General features: G+C 45.3%; 1 protein-coding gene across 1 annotated transcript in view; it reads left to right on the forward strand.

Annotated features, from left to right (window-relative positions):
• Positions 1-3,855: 3,855 nt before the first annotated feature.
• LOC140399740 (leukocyte immunoglobulin-like receptor subfamily B member 2) overlaps positions 3,856-27,218 on the forward strand; it is a 44,277-nt gene continuing 20,914 nt past the window's right edge. The window contains exon 1 of the mRNA XM_072489252.1: positions 3,856-3,903. Coding sequence (XP_072345353.1) covers positions 3,873-3,903 — 31 coding nt within the window. The 5' untranslated portion in view covers positions 3,856-3,872. The remainder of the gene's footprint in view (positions 3,904-27,218) is intronic.

Consider the following 27,218-nt stretch of genomic DNA (forward strand, 5'->3'; position numbering starts at 1 on the left):
ACTGGTAGAAGAAGTGAAGGGCGATATGCCTGTCAATATGGAATTTCCGTCGGTGGAAGGCAGCTAATATCCCCAATGAGCGAGACTGTGGAGGTGACCATTTCAGGTAAATAACATAGAAATGAAACTTCTGTTTATTCTGTGGGCTTTGATTATTGATTATTTCCGCTCCGGTTCACGGCAATAACAATTTAACTTTCATTTGGGGTGGCTGCCCGTCACCGAGGTGGCACGGTAGAAGCGACAGTATTTCTAAATGAGTGTCCATTTCATTCCTCAACGATTGATTCTCTAAATGACAGAATGTGGCATGAATTCACCGATGGTGCATCGGCTGAGGCTCTGGGGACTCAGGCGCCGGTATGGGGAGGAGGTGGTGGTGAAATGAGGGGCGTAGTGTGAGAGGTGTGCGAGTAGGGAAAGGTTCATTCACCTGGGGGAGATATTCAGCTTGCTCCTGTGAAATTACAGTCCTGTGATTTCGGAGTTTATTACTTAATATTGCTTGAAAGGAGCGGACTCTGCCATTGATTTTCTGTACCAACGAATGACCAATTCCGATCCTACAGTCCCCATGGAGAGCTCCATGTTGCTCCGTTAAACACCAGTCTCCATCTTCCAGCCACCCACCTCGCCATTCACTCGCTTTGTTGGTGTGACCAAAAGTTCAACTTCTTTTGGATTGTCTCAATGCAAATCCTCTCGACATATAATTCTGGCTTTGTCTCAGAGATATACATCTATATATTCTCCATGTTAATGCAGACTGACACATATATATGAGCTAGGTTAATCCAGACTGACACTCCAGTATTGAGTGCTGCACTATTGGAGCTAGATACATTTAGTCTGGGACCTGAGCTCTATAATCTAGTCTGACAAATCTCCCAGTGCCAGTATTGAGTGTGCATTTCATTATTGGAGGTGGCTGTGTACACACTGGGACTTGTGCTTCATAACTCAGGCTGACAATAGCGCCTGTAACAGCCCCGTGGCTTTCGTCAGGGAGCAGCTCAGTGGACTGTGAGACCGGTTTGTTTTCCGGAGAGACGCCATCAGTGGGTTGTACTCCTCGGGCAACCTACGGTATCCATGTGACCTCTCCCTGTCAGTTGTTCCCCCTGCCTGCGGTGTGGTGATCGGCAGGTTAAATCCCAACAATCAGCTCTCTCTTTGATCTGTGGCTGTGATCCTCAGAGACTCAGGGTGCTTTGAGACAGATCAATTGAGAGTTTTTGTCCTAACAATGGCCCTAATATGTATTCTTCTGATACATTTATAACTACTCTATCCACTTTCCCTTTACCATAGATCCGCTGGCAACGCCAAGGGCAGTCCTTGATCAATGGACCGGAGTGTATGTAAGAGGAGAGACTCTCACTATTACCTGCACAGTGACTGGAGATAATCGAGATAAATACTTCAAATTTTACAAAGATAAACAACGTTTGTCCACCCGTCGAATTGACAGAAACGACAAAATTGGACCAATCCGGGCCACTGGTAGAAGAAGTGAAGGGCGATATGCCTGTCAATATGAAATTTCCGCCGGTGGTAGGCAGTTAATATCCCCAATGAGCGAGACTGTGGAGGTGACCATTTCAGGTAAATAACATGGAATAGAAAATTCTATATTTATTCTGTGGGCTTTACGTATTGATTATTTCATCTCCGGTACCGGGCAATAACAATTTAACTTTCATTTGGGGTGGCTCCGTGTCACCGGGGTGGCACAGTAGAAGCGACAGCATTTCTAAATGAGTGTCCATTTTATTCATCAACGATTTATTCTCTAAGTGACAGAATGTGGCATGACTTCACCAGTGGTGCATCGGCTGTGGATTTGGGGACTCAGAGAGCCGGTATGGGGAGTGGGTGGTTGTCAAATTTGATGCAGGCTGTGAGGGGTATATTAGTAGGGAAAGGTGCATTCACTGGGAGATATTTAGCTAGCTCCGGTGAAATCACAGTCCTGTGATTTAGGAGTTGATTACATAATATTGCTTGAAAGGAGCGGACGCTGCCATTGATTTTCTGTACCAACGAATGAACAGTTCCGATCCTACAGCCCCCATGGAGAGCTATATGTTGCTTAGTTAAACGCCACTGTCATGTGAGAGTACCTTTCTGAAATGGATGTTGATTACTGCAGTGATGTCAGAGAGTGGGTCGAGCTGGGCTGTCTGTCAGCTTTTTCTTTCGCTTCAGGCTTTTGCTGAAGGGTGGGTTTGGTTTCATTTTAATTTTGGAGAAGCTAAAATGACACCAGGATGTGTATGAATCCCTGCAAGCTTATGAATGTTCATTTGGGGTTTTCAAAGTGGTAACTGCTTTCAGTGGTGAATTTAAACCTGATGTGCTTCTGTTAAGTTTTTTTAAAACGTCTTATGGATGTTAAAAGGAAAGCATGGATTACTTAGTGTTGTATTGTTTGGGGGTTGTATTTGAATGACTGGTTGAAAAGATGTTCACTATGTTTTAGAAAGGTTAACTTGTGTTCATGGAATAAATATTGTTTTGCTTTCAAATTCCTTTTCCATTTCTGCTGTACCGCTCCTGTCGAGTGGGCCGTGTGCTCCCCTTACCACAATCTATTAAAAGTTGTGGGTCAGGTAGGGCAGCACCGTGGCGCATTGCTGCCTCATGGCCCCAAGGTCCCAGGTTCAATCCCAGCTCTGGGTCACTGTCCGTGTGGAGTTTGGACATTCTCCCCGTGATTGCGTGGGTTTCTCCCCCACAACTCAAAGATGTGCAGGGTCGGTGAATTGGTCACGCTAAATTGCCCTTTAATTGGAAAAATGAATTGGGTACACTAAATGAAAATCAAAAAGTTGTTGGTCAGGTGAACTCCATGATGCACTTTGGGGTTCTCTAAACCCTGGCCCAGAAGACCACTCTCCAACCTCCAGCCATCCAACTGGTCATTCACTCTCTTTCCTGGTATGACCAATAGTTCAACTTCATTTGGATTGTCTCCATGCAAATTCAACGTACATATAATTTTGGCTTTGTCTCGATATGTATATTCACCCGGTTAATCCAGACAGACACGCATATATATATTATCAAGATTAAACCAGACTGACACTCCAGACGTTGTCAGTATTGAGTGCTACACTATTGGAGCTAGATACAGATAGTCTTGTACCAAATCTCTATAATCTAGTCTGACACATCCCCCGGTGCCAGGATTGAGGGTGCATTTCACTATTGGAGGTGGCTATATACACACTGGGACTTGTGCTTCATAATTCAGGCTGAAAATACCACCTGTAACAAACCTGTGGATTTAGTCAGGGAGGAGCTCAGTGGACTGTGAGGCCGTTTTGTTTTCCGGAGAGACGCCAACAGTGGGTTGTACCCCTCGGGCAACCTACTGTATACATGTGACCTCACACTGTCAGCTGTCCCCCCTGCCTGCGGTGTGGTGAACGGCAGGTTAAATCCCAACAATCAGCTCTCTCTAAAAAAGGAGATGGTGGCCTGTGATCCTCAGAGACTCAGGTTGCTTTCAGACAGATCAATGGAGATTTTTGTCCGAACAATGGCCCTAATATGTATTCTTCTGATACATTTATATCTATTCTATCCACTTTCTCTTAACCATAGATCCCCTAAAAAAGCCAAGGGCAGTCCTTGATCAATCAACCGGAGTATATGTAAGAGGAGAGACTCTCACTATTACCTGCACAGTTACTGGAGATAATCGAGAAAAATACTTCAATTTTTACAAAGATAAACAACGTTTGTCCTCCCGTCAAATTGTCAGAAACGACAATTTTGGAACATTCCGGGCCACTGATAGAAGAAGTGAAGGGCGATATGCCTGTCAATATGAAATTTCCGTCAGTGGTCGGCAGCTAATATCCCCAATGAGCGAGGCTGTGGAGGTGACCATATCAGGTAAATAACATTGAAATGAAACTTCTATGTTTATTCTATGTGCTTTACGTATTGATTATTTCAGCTCCGGTTCACGGCAATAACAATGTAACTTTCATTTGGGGCGGCTCCGTGTCACCGAGGTGGCACGGTAGAAGCGAACAGTATTTCTCAATGAGTGTCCATATCATTCCTCAACGATTGATTCTGTAAATGACCGAATGTGACATGATTTCACCGATGGTGCATCAACTGTGGTCGTGGGGACTCAGAGCCGGTCGGGGGTGCGGCTCGTGGTGATATTGGTGGTAAGGTGTGAGGGGTATGTTAGTAGGGAAAGATTCATCCATTCGGGGGCGAAATTGATATTCTAAGGTGAAACCAAATATCCTGTGGCGGAGGGGGTTTATTACTGGCATAAAGTACCGGACTGTGCCATTGATTTCCTATATCAACGAATGCCCAATTCCGTACCCCCTTCCCCCTGGAGTGATATCTACTGCATATACTGTCAAATGTCACCCTACAACCTGCACCCACCTCGTCATTCATTCTCCTTGTTCGTATGACCAGCAGTTCGACTTCATTTGGGTTATCTCCAGTTGAGATCTCCCGACCGATAATTGTAGCTTTGTCTCGGAGATAGGCATGTTGTCATATCATTGAATTTACAGGGCAGAAGGAGGCCATTCGGCCATCGTGTCTGCAGCGGCTCTTGGAAAGAGCACCCTACCAAACGTCAACACCTCCACCCTATCCCCATAACCCAGTAATCTCACCAACACTAAGGGCAATTTTGGACACTAAGGGCAATTTATCATGGCCAATCCACCTAACCTGCACATCTTTGGACTGTGGGAGGAAACCGGTGCACCCAGAGGAAACCCACGCAGACACGGGGAGGATGTGCAGGCTCCGCACAGACAGTGACCCAAGCCGGAATCATACCCGGGACCCTGGAGCTGTGAAGCAATTGTGCTATCCACAATGCTACCGTGCTGCCCCGGTAATATCCTCAATATCAAGCAACATAATCGTAAACTCACTGTACCCCCTCCAAAGCCTCCATATCCTTCAGGCTCAATGCCGTGGATGAAGGAGAACCTGACATATTCCTACATTCCGAGTTTCTCTACCTGCGATTTCACTTTTAGTTACCTGTTGACCTGCACACTCAGGTCCATCTGCCTTTCACTACCTCGGAAGTTCTGATATGTATTGCTTATTTCGCACTCGTATTAGACGTTTCAAAATGCATTACCTCACATTTGTCCACATCAGACTCCATCTGGCACTCTCTGCCGAAGTCTCCAACCGATCTGTATCCTGCTGTGCAGACCCGATGGGCCGAATGGCCTCCTTCTGCACTGCATGTTCTATCTTTATGTTCATCAACTGCAAATATGTATCCAGCTCTCTTCGGCAAAGTCCAATGCAATCCACCTCCAACACTAGGCAGCGCATTCAAAACCCCAAAAACCTATCACTCATAGCTCTCTTGATTGCCGTCTTGTAATTGTGACCGCTAGTCACTGACATACCAATTAGTGGAAAAGGAATATTCTCTTGACCCTATCAAAATTCTTCAGAATATTCGCCGCTTAATGTTCTCTGATCCAAGGAAACCTGTACAAGGAGGATGGGCCGCATCTCACCTGCAGGGGCACTAATACCTTGGCTGGTAGGTTTGCTAGAATCACTCGGGAGGATTTACCGTAGTCTGTCAGGGGTTGGAAACCCCTCAGCGTTAGCGTAGAAAGTGTAATAACTGAAGGGGGAACATAGAACAAAATAAGAGAACGACATCAGCCGCAGGCAGAGCAAAGAGGGTGACAAGTGTGAGAAGAGTGGAGTCAATGCAGGACTGAGGATGTTGTATGTTAATGCACACAGTGTACGGAACAAGGTAAATGAGCTTGTTGTACGCATTGAAATTGGCAGGTACGATGATGTGGGCATCACAGAGATGGTGCTGCAGGGGGATCAGGACTGGTATCTATATATCCAAGGATATGTGTCCTATCAAAAGGGCAGGCAGGTGGTCAAAGGGGCGGGGTTGCATTATTGGTAAGAATGAAGATAAATCGATCGCAACGAGCGGTATGGGACAGAAGGCATAGAATCTCCAGGTAGGCTGAGGAATCGCAAAGGTAAAAGTACCTGATGGGAGTTATGTACAGGCCCCCTGGCACTGGTCAGGATGTGTGGCAGATAATAAATCAGGAGATAGAAAAGGCAAGTGAAAAAGGCAATATTGTGTTATGGGCGAGGCGTTTTCAGGACCCCAAAATGTATCATGGAGTTCAACCAACCTCTGCTTTTAATGGATGTGTTGCTTTTCCTCGCACACGGCTTTTTCCTTAGGTGTGGTATTATAATTATGGACACGTGGGTTTTTAAACACAAAACAATGTTTATTCCATGAACTCAACTCACATCTTAAATAAACATTGGATCTCTCAACACCCCTTACTACAAAGATAACTCAGAATATATTGCAACAGTAAATAACTCCTTAAAATGTTCCTTCAAACTTCCAAGAGACTTAACATCTTTAAACAGTATCACATCAGGTTAAAGGATATATATTTTTCTGTAAAATGGCAGAGATCTATTAGCTCGGTTGACTTCAGCTCCAGCACCTTGCTTTCTTCCTACAAACACTCTGAAACACACAGACACACACAACCTGCTTTTACCAACTGGCTTTCTCCCTCCAATCAACTCATAGCGAACCAGAACTTCTCACACTGGCTTTCTCCTTTTAATTAGCTCACAGCAAAACAGCCAGGCACTTTGAAACTGCCCTCAGCAAAACCAGCCAGGCACTTTTCAAACTGCAAAACCAAACTGCAAAATTGCTGAACTGAACTGAGCTCCACGCACTCTATGACATCATTGTTTTCTTAAATGTACATTGCTTAAATATCCAGTTCTTAAAGGCACTCTCGCATGACACCTCCCCCCCAAAGAAAATTAAACCCAACAACTTCAAGATGGTTTCATTTTTCACCTTTGCACCATCAATTAAGAAATGCACAAAGTAAATATACATTTTCATTTAAAGAAAACCAGACACTCAAACAGGTATAATAATATAGTCCATTCATCTTTGTTCTTCCTCCAACCGAAATCCTTCTCGACTGACAGCCTCTTTGAACAAAGTCTCTGCACGATCCATCCATTCCTCTACTCCTCGGTATTTCTCTTCAGAATCAGATACTTTATTTCAATCTGACCACAGAGTCCCTTGCAATTCTCCAATACAGGAACATTGGTGATCACAGCTTTCAGGCAGTCAAATGCCTGTTGAAAGTCCGCTGTCCTTTGAAATTTTTGACGTGTCATTAGCAAGTCCATCAGTGGAGTAATCACGCCGCAAAACTTTTGCACAACTGTTCGATCAAATTCATTCATGCTAGGAGATCACATTATTTCTCTTCGTCTTGAGGGTACTGGAAACTCCGCAAGGAAATTGTTTCGGGCTTCTCCAAATTCACTTTCGGCTCGGTTCATCACCAAACCCGCCTCCTGAAGTCGATCGAAGAACTCTACACGATGTTTTAAATGTTCTTTCCATGTCTGGAAGTTGGAAATAAAAGCAAATTGTCCCACTTTCTCCATTCAATCCTTCAATGGTGGGATAGGATAAAAGTCCGTTCTTGTAACTGTATTCACCTTTCGATAGTCCACACACAACCGTTGGGTACCGTTTGGTTTAGGTACCATCACTATGGCTGAGCTCCATTGACTGCAACCCACTTCAATTATGCCATTTTTAAGCATACTCTCACTCTCTCTGTTAACCTGTGACAATTTTAAAGGGTTAAGTATATATGGATGTTATTTGATAGGAACCGCATTTCCCACTTCTACATCATGTACAGCCATTTTAGTACTTCCCAAATTAACTCTCCAAACGTTCCCATGTGATATCAATAACTCTTACAGGTCCGTTCGTTTTTCCTCTGGAAGGTAACTTAACAATTCATCCCAATTTTTAAGAACATCCCCATTTTCCAATTTAATTTGAGGTATGTCAAATTCAGCCATCTGGATTCGGCTCGTCACTTTGAGTTAGAATCATTAAAACCTCCTTTTTCTCTCCTTCCCTTTCAAAGTACCTTTTAAGCATATACACATGACACACTCGGTGAGTCTTCCTTCTATCTGGTGTTTTTAACCACATAATTCACCTCACTTAATTTCCTTTCAATTTGATTCGATCCACAAAACCTAGCTTTTAAAGGCTCCCCTCCCACTGGTAACAACACTAAAACTTTATCCCCATTGGCAAAACTACGAACTTTGCATTTCTTATCCGCTACCCGTTTCATCACATATTGTGCAACTTTCAAATGTTGTCTAGCCAATTCACCTGCTCTATTTACTCGTCCCTAAAATTTGACACGTAATCCAATAGTGTAATTTCCTGTTTCTCACCCACCAATTTTTCCCTAATCAATGTAAGTGGTTCTCTTACCTCATGACCAAAAATTAGTTCAAAAGGACTAAATTTGGTATACTCATTAGGCGCATCTCTAATTGCAAACAGTACGAATGGAATTCCTTTATCCCAATCCACTGGATAATCTTGACAATACGCCCTCAACATTGTCTTTAATGTCTGATGCCACCTTTCTAGCGTTCCCTGCGATTCTGGATGGTACGCAGTTGATTTAAATAGTTTTCTTCCTCAGCTGTCCATAACTTCTTTGACTAACTTTGAAGAAAATTCGTCCCTTGATCCGATTGAATTTCTGTGGGTATTCCATATCTCGTAAAGAATTTAAATAACTCCTCCACAATCCTTTTAGCTATAATATTATGTACTGGAATGGCCTCTGGAAACCTAGTAGACACATACATTACAGTCAAAAGATATTGATTCCTACTTTTTGTTTTAGGAAGCGGTCCTACACAATCGATTAGGACCCTTGTAAAAGGTTCTCCAAATGCTGGAATGGGGATTAAAGGCGCTGGTTTTATCACCACTCGAGGTTCCCCTATCACTTGGCATGTGTCACATGATTGACAAAATTTAACTACATATTTATGGATTCCAGGCCAATAAAAATGTTTCTGGACTTTAGCTTGCATTTTCCTTATTCCCAAATGACCTCCCACTGGTACCTCATGTGCAACTCGCAACACCTCCTTTCTGTACCTTACCGGCAATACTACTTGATGAACGTCTTCCCACTTTTCATTCGTCTGCATATGTACAGGTCTCCATTTTCTCATCAAGACATCATTTTTACAGTAATAGCACTCTGGTATACTCTCAGATTCCTCTTCCGTATATGCTTTCTGATATATGCGTTTTATTTCTACATCTTTCTGTTGTAACTCCGCCAATTTTCCAGAACCAAAAATATCCGCCTGATCCTCCTCCACCTGTTCTTGTTCTTTTTCAACCATCTGATCAAAATTCGTTTCTGATAATTGCACTTCAACTTCATCTTCACTCCTTGATTTCTGCTCTTGTCTTAACCTGTGACTTTGCGACCTTGTTACTACACAATCCTGAAAAATCCCAGGATATTCGTCCTTCAACACTTCAGTTCTCTGATTTTCCACTGGCTTATCAACCACAGTAGGCATCACTCCCACCTGCGATCCAGCCATATCATTACCCAAGATAAACTGTATTCCTGGACAAGGTAGTGTATCTATTACTCCTACTACCACGTCACCACTCTTCACTGGACTTTCAAACCTTACCTTATATAATGGAACGCTACTCCTCTCAACCTGAATTCCACAAATCACCACCTTTTCTGGCAACATTCTTCCCAAACTACATAATTCCTCATCTCATACCAATAAAGATTGACTATCCTCTGTATCTCTTACTATTGTGACTTTTTTTCCTGCTGCTCCTGATACACATGAGTAAACTTTACCCACACAAGTAAATTTTTTAAATACATCTGGCACATTCTTAACAATTACTTCTTGAACAGACTGTCCAATCGATTGCACCTGCTACGCTTCCCTTGGGCTTTCCTTTACCACTCTAACAAACCCCACTGTCTTATCTTGTTTTACCACACCAGCCTTCCCAGTGCTTTTCCTCAACCCCCCAACACTGTGACGTTACATGGCCTAGTTTATTACAGTGAAAACATCTGAAACTTTTCATTTCTTTTCCACCCTCCTGGATTTATTTTTTAATCTGAGGTACACTCTCTTCATTGTCTCCCATCAGATCACCTTTACCTTTACCACTTGAGTATTTCTCATGTCCCCAGTTTCTATCCCTCACTGGCTGAAACTGATGTCGGAAACCAATCTTTGATTTATGCACTAATTCATAATCATCTGCCATTTCCGCAGCTAATCCTACAGTTTTAACCCTCTGTTCTTCCACATGAGTTCTCACTACATCAGGAATTGCATTTTTAAACTCTTCCAAAAGTATAATATCTCTGAGAGCTTCAAACGTTTGGTCTATTTCCAAAGCCCTTATCCACCTATCAAAATTACTCTGTTTGAGCCTTTCAAGCTCCATGCATGTTTGACCAAATTCTATCCTTAAATTTCAAAACCTTTGTCTGTAAGCTTCAGGCACTAGCACGCATGCACTTAAGATGGATTTCTTCACCTCTTCATACGTTCCAGGTACCTCCTCCGGTAGTGATGCAAACACTTCACCAGCTCTAACTACCAGCTTTGTTGGAATCAGTAACATGCAGATGTCCTGTGGCCATTTCATTTGTTTAGCTACATTCTCAAATGAAATGAAAAAGGCTTCCACGTCCTTCTCTTCAATCCTTGGCAATGCTTGGACATATTTAAATAGATTCCCAACAAACCTTCGACTCTCTTTATCGTTTTCCCTGATCTGTATCTCCCTTTCATTTTCTTTTTGTTCTGCTAGGGCTATTCATTCTTTTCTCCTTTCTTCTCTCTCCTTTTCTTTTTCCTCTCTCTGTCTTTCTCTTCCTTTTTCCTCTCTCTCTATCTCTTTCTTTTTCCTCTATCTCACTCTCGTACGTCAGCCGCTTTAATTCTCTCTCATGTTCCATTTGTTTAATTTGCAACTGAATTTTTGCCATTTACAATGAGTCAAACTCTATCTTGGCAAATTTAAATGCTTAACCACCGCCATAATTACCTCATCTTTTCGCATTTTGTCAGGAAATGTTAACTGCGATGTTCTTGCCAAATCTAACAGTCTGCTTTTCGTTTCTGTCCGTAAACTACTACGTGTGACATTCTCCACCCCCAAAAACGTCTGAGCTTCTGAAAGAGCCATTATTCAGAACACTCTCACATGAACTAAAATACCGCACCGGAAAAGCAACAAGCCTTCACTGTCTTTAAGTTCACAAAAGCCAATCCAATAGATAGACTTATATCCCGGGCGAGCCCCCAATTGTTATGGGTGAGGCTTTTTTAGAACCCCAAAATGTATCATGGAGTTCAACCAACCTCTCCCTTTAATGGATTTGTTGCTTTTCCTCGCACACGGCTTTTTCCTTAGGTGTGGTATTACAATTATGGACACGTGGGTTTTTAAACACAAAACAATGTTTATTTCATGAACTCAACTAACATCTGAAATAAACATTGGATCTCTGAACACCCCTTTCTTCAAAGATAACTCAGAAAATATTGCAACAGCCAATAACTCCTTACAATGTTCCTCCAAACGTCCAAGAGACTCAACACCTTTAAACAGTATCGCATCAGGTTAAAGGATATATATTTTTTCTGTAGTATGGCAGAGATATATTAGCTCGGTTAACTTCAGCTCTTCCTGCAAACTTGCTTTCTTCCTGCAAACTCTCTGGGAAAATACAGACACATACAACCTGCTTTTTTCCATCTGGCTTTCTGCCTCCAACCAACTCATAGCAAACCAGAATTTCTCAAGGTGCTGTCTCACACTGGTTTTCTTATTTTAATCAGATCACAGCAAAACAGCCGGGCACTTTTAAACTGATCTCAGCAAAACCAGCCAGTAACTTTTCAAACTGCAAAACCAAACTGCAAAATGGCTGAACTGAACTGAGCTCCACCCACTCTATGACATCACTGTTTTCTTAAAGGTACATTGCTTAATCATCCAGATCTTAAAGGCACTCTCGCATGAAAATTGCAATAATCATGGCAGATTTCAATATGCAGGTGCACTGGGGAAATCAATTTCGTTGTGGATCCCAAGAAAAGGAATTTGTGGAATGCCGAACAGATGTTTTTTTAAGAGCAGCTTGCGACAGAGCTTGCTCGGAAACAGGCAATTCTGGGTTTGGTGATGTGTAATGAGGTAACTTGATTAGGGAACTTAATGTGAAGGAACCCTTAGGGAGCAGTGACCACAATATGTTAGAATTTACCCTGCAGTTTGATAGGAAGTTGCTGGAATCAGATGTAACGGTATTAAAATTAAATAAGGAAAACTACACCGACATGAGGAAGGAGCCGGGCAGTATTCATTGGAAAAGACGCCTAGCAGGGAAAACAATGGATCAGCAATGGAAGGAGCTTTTGGGGATTATTCGGGAGGCACAACATAAATTCATCCCATTGAGGAGGAAACATGCTTAGGGGAGGATAAGGAATCCATGGCTGACGAGGGAAGTAAAGAATCAGATGAAAACAAAAGATAAAAGGTTGCAAATTGGCGAGGATTAGTGGGAAGCCAGGGGATTGGGAAGCCTTTAAAAGCGAGCAGACAACTGCTAAAAAAACAGAAACGGGGGAGAACATGAAATGTGAGGGTTTTGTAAGGGCCACGAAGAATCCAGCACGAGTTTTAAGGATACAAAGTAATAACATTTATTTACCATAACATATATACATAACAGTAGCAGTAACTTCCCTTGCTACATACTCCTTCCTGCTGGTTCCTGAACTGGCCAGCTTATTTATACTAGGAGTTTACTAGTGGTTTCTCCGCCCCCCTCATTGGGGAAGCTCATACTCCCACAGGATTGTGGGATAGTCATTAGTCCCCAGCCAATGGTAAGTAGGCAGGTTATAACATCCCCCCCCCACCCCCACCCCCCCCCCCCAAGTCCAAGGAATCCACCGAAGACCATGGCGAAGGAGGGCGTCGGACTCGTTTGGCCGCAGGCCGGACACCATTTGCACACAGCGGTGGATCAGGTGGCGTGTAACGAGACGGAGACCAGCGCGTCCGTGATGAATGGCGCGGTTGTACATCCACTGCCCGTGGACCCGAGGATTCCCCCTCTTATGCATCCTGTGTCTCCATCTCGGAGTCAGAGTCTGCTGCCTCCGTCATGTCAGCGTCTCTATCTCCATTCGGTCCCGTAAAGACCTGCGCACGCTTCGAGTGAGGCACCAGTGGAAGATTGTGAGGACTACCTTCCCTTGTCTCTGGTCTCTGCGGCTGTTGAAATGAGCCCCGGGGGCGGGGAATCTTTTGAGGGGATGGTCTTCTGGACCGAACGTGGTCTACATGTTTTCGCTGGAGACGACCCTGGGCTTGCACTTGGTAAGACATAGGGCCCGTTTGGCGAAAGGTTACACCAGGAACCCATTGGGCACCACCAGCAAAATTCCGAACGGGTGCAAACTGCCGAATCGGCCGATGCCGAGAAAATCCCTGTCACTGCCGTTCTTGTGTGTGGCGTACTTTTGCGCCAATGTCCGGGAAAACCATACTAAGGCGGGTGCGACGTCTCCGGCCCATTAGGAGTTCTGCGGCAGCTACCCCAGTCACTGCATGGCGGGGGGGGGGGGGGGGGGTCCTGTACGTAAACAAAAAGCCAGCCTGTCTCGTGTCCATTGATCCGGAAGACTGCTTCTTTAGGCCTCTTTTGAATGTCTGCACTGCGCGCTCTGCCAACCTATTTGAAGCCGGGTGGTAAGGGGCAGTGCGGATATGGCGGATGCCGTTCATCTTCGTGAACCTCGCAAACTGCTCACTCGTGAATGGAGGGCCATTGTCCGTGACCAGCACCTCGGGGAGGCCATGCGTACTAAACGATAGACGCATTGTTTCAATTGTTGCACAGGACGTTGTCCCCTGCATCTTATGCACCTCTAGCCATTTGGACTGGGCGTCAATTAGTAGAAGGAACATGGATCCTTGAAAAGGGCCCGCGAAATCTGCCCAAGGCCGCCCTGGCCATTACCAGTGATGTTGGGGCGCGGCCGGCAGAAGCTTCTGATGCTCCTGGCAAATGGAGCAGTTTTGGGCCACCTTCTCAATGTCGGTGTCGAGGCCTGACCACCAGATATAACTCCGGGCCAACATTTTCATTTTGGTCACACCTGGATGCCCATTGTGCAAGTCTGATGGTATCAGCTCCTGGCCTTTTTCCGGGACAATCACACGTCCCCCACAAGAGGATGCCGTCTTCCACGCTGAATTCTGACAGCTTGGAGGAAAATGCCCGCAACTCGCCTGGGAGCTGTCTATGCTGCCCACCATACAGGACTATGTGCCGAACCTTTGACAGGACTGGCCCCGTCTGGGTCCACTCACGGATCTGTGATGCCGTGACAGGCAAGGTGTCCATAAAACTTAGGGTTGCAACCACCTCACCGATCGTGGGGGTCGACATGGGGCCGGTCGATAAAGGCAATCGGCTCAGTGCGTCGGCATTTGCTGTCTGCGCACCTGGTTTGTGCTCCAGAGAATACTCGTAGGCAGCAAGCAACAAAGCCCAGCGCTGGATCCGTGCAGAAGCAATCGGCGGTATTGGCTTATCCTCTCTGAAAAGTCCCAGCACGGGCTTATGATCAGTCACGATAGTGAAATGGCGGCCGTACACGTACTGGTGGAAGCGTTTCACCGCAAAAACCACTGCCAAGCCCTCCTTCTCGACCTGCGCGTACTTTTTCTCCGCTGCAGTCAATGTGCGGGAGGCGAAAGCTATCGGTCGTTCGGCCCCGTTCTCCACCTTGTGGGACAGGACGGCCCCAATACCATAGGGGGATGCATCACATGTGACGAGCAAAGGCTTTCCAGGATCATAGTGGGTTAGTAACCCAGACGACGACAATTGTTGCTTTACCCGCCGGAAAGCGGTTTCTTGCGGCTGACCCCAAACCTAGGTGTGATTTTTCTTTAGCAGAAGGTGCAAAGGGGCCAGCGTAGTTGCCAGATTGGGGAGGAACTTCCTGTAATAGTTTATGAGACCGAGAAAACAACGAAGATGCGAAGTGTCAGCCGGGGTGGGGGGCATGTTGAATTGCACGCACCTTCTCTGCGACGGGGTGCAGACCTTCGCGATCCACCCGATAACCTAGGTAGACTACTTCCTTTGCATGAAATACGCACTTTGTGCGACGTAAACGGACTCCAGTCTCCGAAAGGCGTCTAAGGACAACCTCCAGATTTTCCAAATGTTCCTGCTCCGAGTCCCTGTAATCAAAACGTCATCTAGGTAGACAGCCACACGTGGTAAACCTCTCAAAATGTCCACCATAACACGTTGAAAAATTGCGCAGGCAGAGGATACTCCAAAGGTCAATTGTGTATATTCATACAGGCCCCGGTGTGTATTAATCGTTACATATGGTCGGGAGGCAGGGTCCAGCTCCAACTGCAGGTAGGCGTGACTCATATCTAATTTTGTGAACGAGAGTCCACGTGCAAGTTTCGCGTAAAGATCCTCGATGCGAGGCATTGGATATCGGTTGAATCGGGACACCGTATTCACTGTAAGTTTATAGTCGCCACACAAGCGAACTGTGGCATCTGGCTTCATTACAGGTACAATTGGTGCTGTCCAGTCAGCAAAACAGACGGGCCTGATAATACCCAAACTCTCCAAACGAGTGAGCTCACCTTCTACCTTCTCGAGCAAGGCGCAAGGCACTGGGCGCGCCCGGAAATAGCGCGGCGTGGCTCCTGGTTCAACTTGGATACGGGCTACGGCCCCTTTTATTCCCCCCAAACCAGGCTGGAATAGATCTGGGTATCGTCCTAGCACCTCGGTCAACCCTTCAGAAATTGTTTGGAGGATGTGCTGCCATTGCAACCGCAAATGGCGCAACCAGTCCCGACCCAACAGGCTGGGCCCATGGCCGCGCACCACGATAAGTGGGAAACGCCCTTCCTGGCGTCCATAGACAACAGTGGTCATTGTAGTTCCAGCAATGTCCAGTGGTTCCCCCGTGTAGGTGGCCAACCTGGCCTGTGAGTCGGTTAATGTAAGAGCCTGTATACCCTGCTTGATGCGGTCGAATGTCCTCTGGGCGATCACAGAGACCGCTGCGCCAGTATCCAACTCCATCTCAAGCGGGTGGCCATTGACCCGTACTGTCACCTTAATGGGGGCCACACGGGGAGCTGCCACACAATGCAACTGCAGGCAGTCATCCTCCGTCTCCCCGTCCTCAGAAGTAGTCGCCGCAGGTTCATCCACATGGAAGGTATGGCCTCTGGGCTGGTCCCAGTTTTTGTCGGAACGACGGCGCCTCTGGCGCCGCCAGGACCGCCGTCCGCGACGGGGTCGGCGCCTACAAGTCTGACATGGACATGGCTCCTCATCCATTGGCTCTGGAGAAGGCTCCCTTCGGGGAGGAATGTCCGACGGCCACTGGCGTCGGTCCGGATGTTGCCTCGCCCAAGGTACCGCAGGGGTGCGGAGGGACGTTTTCGGACGGAAGGGGTTGCGCCCCAACGCATCCGTTGTGTGTACTGGTTCCAGCTTTCCAGCGCAGCATCAAAAACATCCAAACGTCCGTACAGAGGCATGGTATAATAGAAAACAACTCCCAACCTGTATCCAACAAAAATTCAGTGAGGTGGCTTCAGCAGTGTAGACGGCTATTCACTTTAACCTTCGTTGCCCGTTTTGTAAGGGCCACGAAGAATCCAGCACGAGTTTTAAGGATACAAAGTAATAACATTTATTTACCATAACATATATCCATAACAGTAGCAGTAACTTCCCTTGCTACATACTCCTTCCTGCTGGTTCCTGAACTTGCCAGCTTATTTATACTAGGAGTTTACTAGTGGTTTCTCCGCCCCCCTCATTGGGGAAGCTCATACTCCCACAGGATTGTGGGATAGTCATTAGTCCCCAGCCAATGGTAAGTAGGCAGGTTATAACAGAGGGCAAGTTAGCTAGCAATGTAAAAGATATAAAAAAAGTAAGAGAGGCAATAATAGATATTGGGCCACTGGAAAATGTGGCTGGAGAAGTAATAATAGGAAACAGAGAAATGGCAGAAGAACTGAATACTTACATTTATTGTGGACCAGGGTTTAGAAAACTCCAAAGTATATCATGGAGTTCAGCTGTCCCACGACTTTTAATAGATGTTGCTTATGGGGAGAACAAGGGTCCACTCTCCATGAGTTATGCAACTGAGACCATAAGTATTTTTTAAAAAACAAAACAATGTTTATTCTATGAACACAGTTAACATTTTAAGAAACGCACAGTAAACATCTTATCAACTACGAACACACGTAACCCCAGAGATACAATACTCTATAGATAGCCCTCAATGCCTTTTCCAGCAAGATCCATAGGTTAAACCCTTTTAACAACGATAGCAGGTTTAAATTCTCTCCATAAACAGGTATTTCTTTGAAATTATCAAGTGAGCTGAAGACATTCTTTAGCTTGTCGAGAGTGGTCATTACACATTTGTTTGCTTTGATAATAGCTCTTCAAGTCTGAAAACGAAACCAAAAACATAGCCACAAAGCAGCTTTTCAGCTCAAAACGAAGTAAAAGACTGAAAGACAGCACAGCCCCAGCCAAACACTGACATCACTGCAGCTATTTGCTAAACACCCATTTCCTAAAAAGTACATCCACCTCACACCTCACACCAAGATTAAAAAAATAAACCATCAACTTTAAGATGCTTTCATTTTTCACCTTTTTATTTTCCTTTTGAGAAATACTGACAGTAAAATATCTTTACGTTTCACAAAACAAATGATGCAAACAGGTATAACAACATAATCCATTTTACTTCTTCTTCCTCCACCGAACCTGCTTCTCTTCATCACATTCGTGACAAAGCATCGGCTATCACGTTTTCTCGTCCTGGCACACGTATTATTTTTTAATGAAATGGGTGTAACAGTAACCTCCATCGAAACAGTCCGGCATTGTTATTCCGGAATCGCTCCAAAAACCTCAATGGATTATGATCAGTTTTTCTAATTGTTTCAGACAGATTAATGGTCACACGAATGTGAAAACGTCTCCAAATCCAAGCTCAAAGTCTCCTTCTCAATCGGAGAACACTTCTTCTGGTGCGGGTTTAATTTCTTGGAAAAATAACCAACAGGCCTCGCTTGTCCTTAGTCATGGTCTTGTAGAAGCACTGCACCTCAGCCCACATCACTCGCATCAACAGTCACTTTGAATGGTTTGGTATAATTTGGGATGGCTAACAGAGGAGCAGTGGCTAACACGGACTTCAAGCCATCAAATGCCAGTTGACACTCCGCTGACAACTGAAATTTGCTACGTTTCTTTGGCAAATCCGTCAGCGGAGCGACCACACTGCTGGAATTCGGCATAATTTTCCGGTAAATTCCACTCATGCCAAGAAGTCGCATCATTTCCCTTCGTGCCGAGGATACTGGAAACTCCCCAATAACTGTTGTTTTCACAGCCCGTTGCACCATTCGACCCTCTCCGATTCTGTGGCCAAGAAAAGTGACTTGGGTTTTCCAAATTCACTTTTGGCTAGGTTTGCTACCAAACCAGGCTCCTGCAGTCGATCGAATAACTCCATCAGATGCTTTAAATGTTCTTTCCATGTCTGGCTGAAAAATCTAGATCGTCGATGCACACCGCACAATTGGGTAATCCTGAAACAACTTTGTTAGTTCACCATTGAAATGTGGCTGGGGCGTTTTTCATGCCAAATGGCACAACGTTGAATTGGTGTACATCATCTGGAGACACACAAGTTGAAAACTCCTTCGCCCTTTCGGATAAAGGTACCTGTCAGTAACCTTTAAGTAAATCCAGTTTGGAAATAAAAGCTGATTGGCCCACTTTCGCAATCCTCTAAGCGTGGGATAGGATAAGAGTCCGTTCTTGCAACTGCATTCACCTTTCTATAGTTCACACACAACGGTTGGGTACTGTCGTGATTCGGTACTATCACTCTGGGTGAGTTCCATTGGCTACAACCCACTTCAATTATGCCATTTTGAAGCATACTTTCAATCTATTTGTTGACCTGTGCCAATTTTAAAGGATTAAGTCTATATGGATGTTGTTTGATAGGAACACCATTTCCCCACATCTGCATCGTGTACAGCCATTTTAGTACTTCCCAATTTATCTCCACAAACTTGCCCATGTGATATCAATAATTCTTTCAGGTCAGTTAGGCTTTCCTCTGGAACTTAACTCAACAATTTATCCGAATTTTTAAGAACATGCTCGTTTTCCAATTTAATTTGAGGAATGTCAAATTCAAAGTCATCTGGATTCAGTTCTTCACTTTGAGTTCGAATCATTAAAACTTCCTCCTTTTGCTCTCCTTCCCTTTCAAAGTACCTTTAAAGCATCTTCACATGACACACTCGGTGAGTTTTCCTTCTATCTGGCGTTCCTACCACATAATTCACCTCACTTAATTTCCTTTCAATCTGATAAGGTCCACAAAACCTAGCTTTTAAAGGCTCACCTACCACTGGCAATAATACTAAATCGTTATCTCCACTGGCAAAACTACGAACTTTTTCTTTCTCTTCCGCTTACCGTTTCATCACATGTTGTGCAATCTTTAAATGTTGTCTAGCCAATTCTCCTGCTCTATTTAATCGTTCCGTAAAATTTGACACGTAATCCAATAATGTGAGTTCCGACTGCTTACTCGCCATTTTTTCCGGAATCAATTTAAGTGGCTCTCTTACCTCATGACCAAAAATTACTTCAAAAGGACTGAATTTGGTTGACCCATTAGGTGCATCCCTAATTGCAAACAGTATGAATGGAATTCCATTATCCCAATCCTCTGTATAATCTTGACAATAAGCCCTCAACATTGTCTTTAATGTCTGATGCCACCTTTGTTACGCTCTCTGCGAATCTGGATGGTACGCAGTGGATTTAAATTGTTCTAGTCATAAGCTATCCATATCTTTGAATAGCCTTGGGGTAAAATCTGACCCTTGATCCGATTGTAATTATGTGAGTTGTCCATATCTCGTAAGAATTGAAGTAATTTCTTCACAATCTTCTCGCTGTAATGGCCTGTGGAAATTTAGTAGACACATTCATTATAGTTTACTAATCCAGTGACTGTGAATGCTGCTGTGTAAACTCGTGTGCTTTAGAGTTGGATGTAAACAGCGCGTTCAAAGGATAATTTGCAAGGTGTTAATCGCAACTAAACTAAATTTCAGCCGTACTTTGAAGCTACATTAGTTATTTAATGTCGTAACTAAAATCCTCTCAGAATCAGGAGTCATCGAAGACGATTTCAACTGAATAACTGGGGCTTAACCAGTTATAACATCATTGAGTTGGGGGATTAGGTATAAAAAGCGGGCACTCAGAGCTGTTCACTGCACTGTGAGTGTTTCTTGTTTAAACACGAGCTGGACTTGAGTAAAAATGGAGTTCTCTGAAACAGGGAAAATTGGTGCGGAGCTGAGATTCCGTCCGGGCAGGTGCGGTGCGCGGCTAGGCTTCATAAACACCGAGAGAGAGAGAGCAAAGGAACTGATCTGGTTAGTCGGAGGTAAGATTGAGCAAATATTACTGGATGCTTGTTTGCAGTTGGTGAGGCGCTATTTGGGAACTGAACTGTGAGGACGCATTGAGGCGGAGATGAGCCTCTCCAGATTGTGACTGACAATCAGGTGGGTGTTTCTTCCGTTAAAGTCTTTCAGGAACCTTAGTTTTGGAGTTGCTCGTATTTAAAATAGAGGACTGTCCCTTTCGTAACCAGGGAAACTAAACACATTTTAAGTGTGCGGCCGGAGAATTCGGCCACGTGGATGATCCACCTGCAATAAGAGGGAAATCAGGGACACTTCCATGTGTCCAACTGCAGCTCCTGAATGACCGCATGGTGCCACTGAAGAGGCGGATGGTCTCACTCTGCAGCATCTGTACTGCTGAAGGTATTGTAAATAGCACATTTTCCGGGTTAGTCGGGCCGCAAGCAATGGCTGCAGGTCAGAAAAGCATTTCGTGACCACAGGGAAGAGGATTGGACAGGGACATAGATACATAGAAGACAGGATTCGGAGGAGGCATTTTGGCCCTTCAAGCCTGCTCCGCCATTCATCGTGGTCATGGCTGATCGCCCAACTCAATAGCCTAATCCTGCTTTCTCCCCATCGCCTTTGACCCCATTCTCTCCAAGTGCTATAACCAGCCGCCGCTTGAATATATTCAACTACTTCCTATGACAATTCATTCAACAGGCCCACCACTCTTTGTGCGAATAAATGTGTCATTATCTCTGACCGAAATGGATTACCCTGAATCCTCATGCTGTGACCACTCGTTCTTGACATGCCGATCATTGATAACATCTTCCCTGTATCTACCCTGTCTAGTCCTGTTTGAATTTTATAAGGCTCTATGAGATCCCCCCTCGTTCTTCTGAACTCCAGCGAAGACATTCCCAACCTCGTCAATCTCTCCTCATACCACAGTCCCGCCGTTCCTGGAATCAATCTGGTAAACGTTCGCTGCACTCCCTCGAGAGCAAAAAGATCCTTCCACAGAGAAGGAGACCAAAACTGCATACACTACTCCAAGTGTGGCCTCACCAAGGCCCTGTACAATTGCAGCAACACATCCCTACTTCTACACCCGAAACCTCTTGCAATGAAGGCCAACATACCATGAGCCTTCTTTAACGCCTGCTGCACCTGCATGCTTACCTTCAGCGAATGGTGCACAAGGACACCCAGGTCCCGCTGCACACTCCCCTCTCCCAATTTACAACCATTTATGAAGTAATCTGCCTTCCTGTTTTTGCTTCCAAAATGAATAACCTCACACTTATGAAATTATACTGCTTCTGTCATTGGTTTGCCCACTCGCCTAACCTGCCCACATCTTGCTGTAGGTTCCCTGCATCCTCGTCACAATTCGCCTCCCACCTAATTTGGTATCTTCTGCAAACTTTGAGATGTTACATTTTGTTCCTTCATCCAAATCATTAATATGCAATATGAATAGCTGGGGTCCCAGCACCGATCCCTGTGGTACCCCACTGGTTACTGCCTGCCAATTTGAAAAAGACCCATTAATCCCTACTCTTTGTTTCCTCCCTGCCAACCAGTTGTCTATCCACCTCAATACATTTCACCCAATCCCATGCGCTTTAATTTTGGACAATAATCACTTATGCGGGACTTTGTCAAACGGCATCTGAAAGTCCAAATATACCACATCGACTGGCTCCCCCTTGTCGACTGTACTGGTTACCTCTTCTAAGAATTCCAAAAGATTTGTCAAGCATGATTTTCCCTTCATAAATCCATTCAGATTTTGACTATTCCTGCCACTGCTTTCTCAATGTTCCGCTATAAAGTCCTTTATAATGCATTCAAGCATTTTCTCCACTACCGATGGAAGGCTTACTAGTCTATAATTCCCTGCTTTCTCTCTACCTACCTTTTTGAATATCGGAGAGACGTGAGCTATCCTCCAATCTTCAGGGACAGTTCCAGAGTCTATGGAATCCCGGAAGATGATCACCAATGCATCCACTATTTCCAGAGCCACCTCCTTAAGCACTCTGGGATGCAGACGTCACAAAATGTCAGCCCCTCTCAAACATATATACCGTGTTGGATACTGTTGCGAGGGTTTGTCGCTCAGGGGACAGAACCAGCAGCCATGAGCGTGGCACCAAGGTTTGTTCTGCTGCACACCAAGGAAGGCAAAGTGCTGGGAGCACTATTGTAAAGAGATAAGTGTGGTCCAGATGAAGAGGGTCCAGAACATATCATTGTTGGTTATCATTCAGGAAAGCCCCAAGGCATTTTACAAGAATACTAAGAACAAGAGGATGATCAAAGAAACATTGGGGCTCATTAGGGGTCATAGGTACAATCTGTGCGTTGCGCCAGAGGACGTGGACGAGGCCGTTAGTGGCTATTGTTCGTCTGTATTTGCAAAGGAGAAAGAGATAGGTAGCTAAATGTGTACATTTGAACGGAAGCGTACTAGAGCACGTTAAGCTTAATAGGGATGAAGTATGTGATATATATGCGGGCATAAAGGTACATAAATCCCCAGAACCTGATGAGATATATCCTAAGCTGATATGGAAGGCAAGGGAGGATATTGCACGGGACTGGCAGAGGCACCTAAATCTTCGCTGGCCATAGGTGAACTTCCAGATGATTGGAAGATAGCAGACGTAATTCCTTTGTTCAAAAAGCCAGTACGGTAAGACAGGTAAGAACAGGCCATTCTAGTTATCATCATGTCATTGGTCGGGATATTCCTGGAAAAAGAATTCTGCGCAACAGGATTACTCAACACTGAGATACACGGCTATTAATGATGGATGGTCAGCATGGATTTGTTCGCCGGAGATCCTTTCTAAGTAATTCAATTCCGTTTTGTTGAAAATGTAACGAAACATATTGATGAGGGCAGCACAGCTCAGATTTACATCGAGTTCAGTTTGACCTTGTTCAGCGTGCCACATGGGACGTTGGTCGAAAATACGGAGGGCCAAAGAATCCAAGGAAAGTTGGTAAATGTGAATCAAAATTGGCTCGTTAACAAGAATCATAGGGTGTTTTGTTTGCTACATGTTTGTTTGTTATTTACAGCATAGAAAAGGGCAAATCAAACCATCGTGTCTGCTCCTACTCCCAAAAGACCTTGCTAGCTGCTCCAGTTCCCCAGGCCTATCTCCATAGCCCTCTAAATGTATAACTTTCATATAGATAGAATTCATGTGGAATCCACCTCTCCCACTCCCCTACGCAGCGCATTCAAAACCCATACAACATCTCGTATGGCACGGTAGCACAGTCTTTAGCACTGTTGCTTCACAGTGCCAGGGTCCCAGGTTCGTTTCCCGCTTGTCACTGTCTGTGCGGCGTCTGCACGTTCTCCTGGTGTCTGCTTGGGATTCCTCCTGGTGCTCCGGTTTCCTCCTGCAGTTCCCGAAAGACGTGTTGCTGGGTAAATTGGAGATTTTGAATTCTCCCTCTGTGTATCCAAAAAGGCGCCGGAGTGTGGCGAATAGGAGCTTTTCGCAGTAACTTCATTGCAGTGTTAATGTAAGCCTACTTGTGAAAATGACACAGGTAATTACTATTCTTATTTTTATCTCACTCCTAAGTCTCTTGCTGACCATCTTGAAATTATGACCCCTAGTCACTGAAACAGCAACTTGTGCAAGCAGAATGGAGGATTGACTGACTGGCAGAAGACGGAGAGTGGTGATGAAGCAGTCTTTTTCAGGATGGCAATCTTGTGTTGGGCGCTCTGGATCCGTGGAACACATAGAGGTCACCAACACTTGACATAGTGCAACACTGTTTTATTGAATCATTAACTGTTTAACATACTCTCACTGTGGGTTAACACGATACTAGCTTGAACTAAAGACCTTTGCCTTGTCCTAACCAGTCGATGAACTCGGCACATGGTGAATGTCTGTGCTGCAGGCTGTGAGCTCTGCTCTACTAGCTAGCTGGAAGTCGAATGAGCGGGAACTCTGATGCCTCCTGTCTTTATAGTGCGTGTGCTCTAACTGGCGATTGGCTGCGGTGTTGTGTTTGTTGATTGGTCCCACTGTGTGTCCATCAGTGTGTGTCTGCACCATGATATATTGGTGTATATAATGACATCTCCCGCTTTTAGAAAATAACGTACATGTGTGGCAATAAATAGTGTATGGTGAGAATGTCCCTGACTACGTGTGTGCGAAAGACATATTTACAGGACTATGTACATGAGAACTAAGCTATTTACATGGGAAGGTGCCTGGTGCAGAAAAAGTGTTTGCAACAAGAACAACGAGATGACCACTATATACAAACCATGTAAAAGATCAAACGGAAGAACAGAACAATTCAGAAAATCTATAAGTCCACAAAGTTCACAAATTAAGTCTCTGAGGTGGGCCACAAATTCTGGTAGACCGCCTCAAGGGTGGTTCGGGAGCCGCCGGCTGAGGAGCGGGCTGGACTGCGTCAGAGTGAGGAGGATGCAGAGTGACCGGGATCTCTGCATAGTCCATGGCAGGGTCAGCAGGAGGGCGAGGCGACAGTGCAGGATGACGTAGCGAGCGTGGAACGAGACGAAGGGCGCGTCAATTGTGGCGCAGAATGGAGCCATCTCGTATACGAACCAGAAACGAGCGGGGGGGCCACCTGCCGAAGGACAACAGCGGTTGCAGACCAGCCACCATCCGGAAGACGGACGCGGACGTTGTCATCTGTAGCCAGAGCAGGGAGATCAGCTGCACGGGAGTCACGTGCCGCCTTGGGCTGTGTACGGGACAGCTGCATCCGTCGAAGGACCGGAACGTGGTCGAGGTATGGGACAAGAATGGACGGCGCCGTCGTCCTCAGGGCACGACCCATGAGCAATTGGGGTGGCAACAGGCCAGTGGACAGTGGGGCGGAGCGATAGGCCAGCAAGGCGAGGTAGAAATCGGACCCAACATCGGCAGCCTTGCAGAGGAGCCGTTTGAAAATATGGACGCCCTTTTCCGCTTTGCCGTTGGATTGGGAGTACAGGAGACTGGATATCACATGTGCAAAATTGTACTGCCTGGCAAAGTTGGGCCATTCCTGGCTTGCGAAGCAGGGCCATTGTCCGACATAACCGTGAATGGGATGCCGTGTCGAGCAAAGATGTCCTTACAGGCACGGATGACTGCAGATGATGTGATATCATGCAAGCGTATCACCTCCGGGTAATTTGAAAAGTAGTCCACGATCAGGACATAGTCTGTACCCAGCCCATGGAACAGGTCGATGCCCAACTTGGTCCAAGGTGACTTGACCAACTCATGGGACTGCAGGGTCTCACGTGGTTGGGCCGGCTGGAAGCGCTGACAAGTGGGGCAGTTGAGCACTGTGTTGGCTATGTCTTCATTAATGCCGGGCCAGTACACTGCCTCTCGGGCCCGTCGGCTGTGATTCATGTCCTACTAGCTAGCTGCAGTTCGAATGAGCGGGAACTCTGATGCCCCCTGTCTTTGTGCTCTAACTGGTGATTGGCTGCGGTGTTGTGTGTGTTTATTGGTCCCAGTGTGTGTCCATCAGTGTGTGTGTCTGTACCATGATATATTGGTGTATATTATGGCAGGCAGCCGGTGACTAGTGCTGTGCCTCAGGGACCTCTGCTGCGACCAGAACTTTTCACAATATACATTAATGATCTGGACGAAGGAACTGAAGGCACTGATGCTAAGTTTGCAGATGATACAAAGATCTGTAGAGGGACTGGTAGTTAGAGGAAGCATGGGGGCTGCAGAAGGATTTGGGCAAGCTTGGAGAGTGGGCAATGAAGTGACAAATGAAATACAATGTGGAAAAGTGTGAGGCTATGTATTTTGGAAGGAGAAATTTAGGCATAGGCACTTTTCTAAATGGAGAACTGTTTAGGGAATCAGTGGCACAAACGGACTTGGGATCCCAGTTCAGGAATCTCTTAACGTTAACGTGCAGGTTCCGTCGGCAGTTAAGAAAGCAAATGCAATGTTAGCATTCATGTCAAGAGGGCTAGAATACATGACTAGGGATGTACTTCTGAGGCTGTATAAGGCTCTGGTCAGATCCAATTTTGAGTATTGGGAGCAGCTTTGGGCCCCGTATCTAAGGAAGGATGTGCTGGCCTTGGAAAGTGTCCAGAGGAGGTTCACAAGATTGATCCCTGGAATGAAGAGCTTGTCAGATGTGGAACGATTGAGGACTCTGGGTCTGTACTGGTTGGAATTGAGAAAGATGAGGGGGGATCTTATTGAAACTTACAGGATACTGCGAGGCCTGGATAGAGTGTATGTGGTGAGTATGTTTCCATTTGTTGGAAAGATTTGAACCAGAGGACACTATCTCAAACTAAAGGGACAATCCTTTAAAACAGAGACGAGGAGGAATTTCTTCAGCCAGATGGTGGTGAATCTGTGGAACTCTTTGCCTCAGAAGGTTGTGGAGGCCAAATCACTGAGTGTCTTTAAGACAGAGATAGATAGGTTCTTGATTAATAAGGGGATCAAGGGGTATGGGGAGAAGGCAAGAGAATGGGGATGAGAAAATATCAGCCATGATTGAATGGCGGAGCAGACTCGAAGGGCCGAGTGGCCTAATTCTGCTCCTATGCCTTATGGTTTTATGGTCTTACTTTGTCAAAACTGTTCAGCATTTTGAACACCTCAATATTCGCCTCTAATCTTGTCTGATCCGAGGAGAACAAGCC

This window comes from Scyliorhinus torazame, chromosome 23, assembly GCF_047496885.1.
Source record: "Scyliorhinus torazame isolate Kashiwa2021f chromosome 23, sScyTor2.1, whole genome shotgun sequence".
NCBI lineage: Eukaryota > Metazoa > Chordata > Chondrichthyes > Carcharhiniformes > Scyliorhinidae > Scyliorhinus > Scyliorhinus torazame.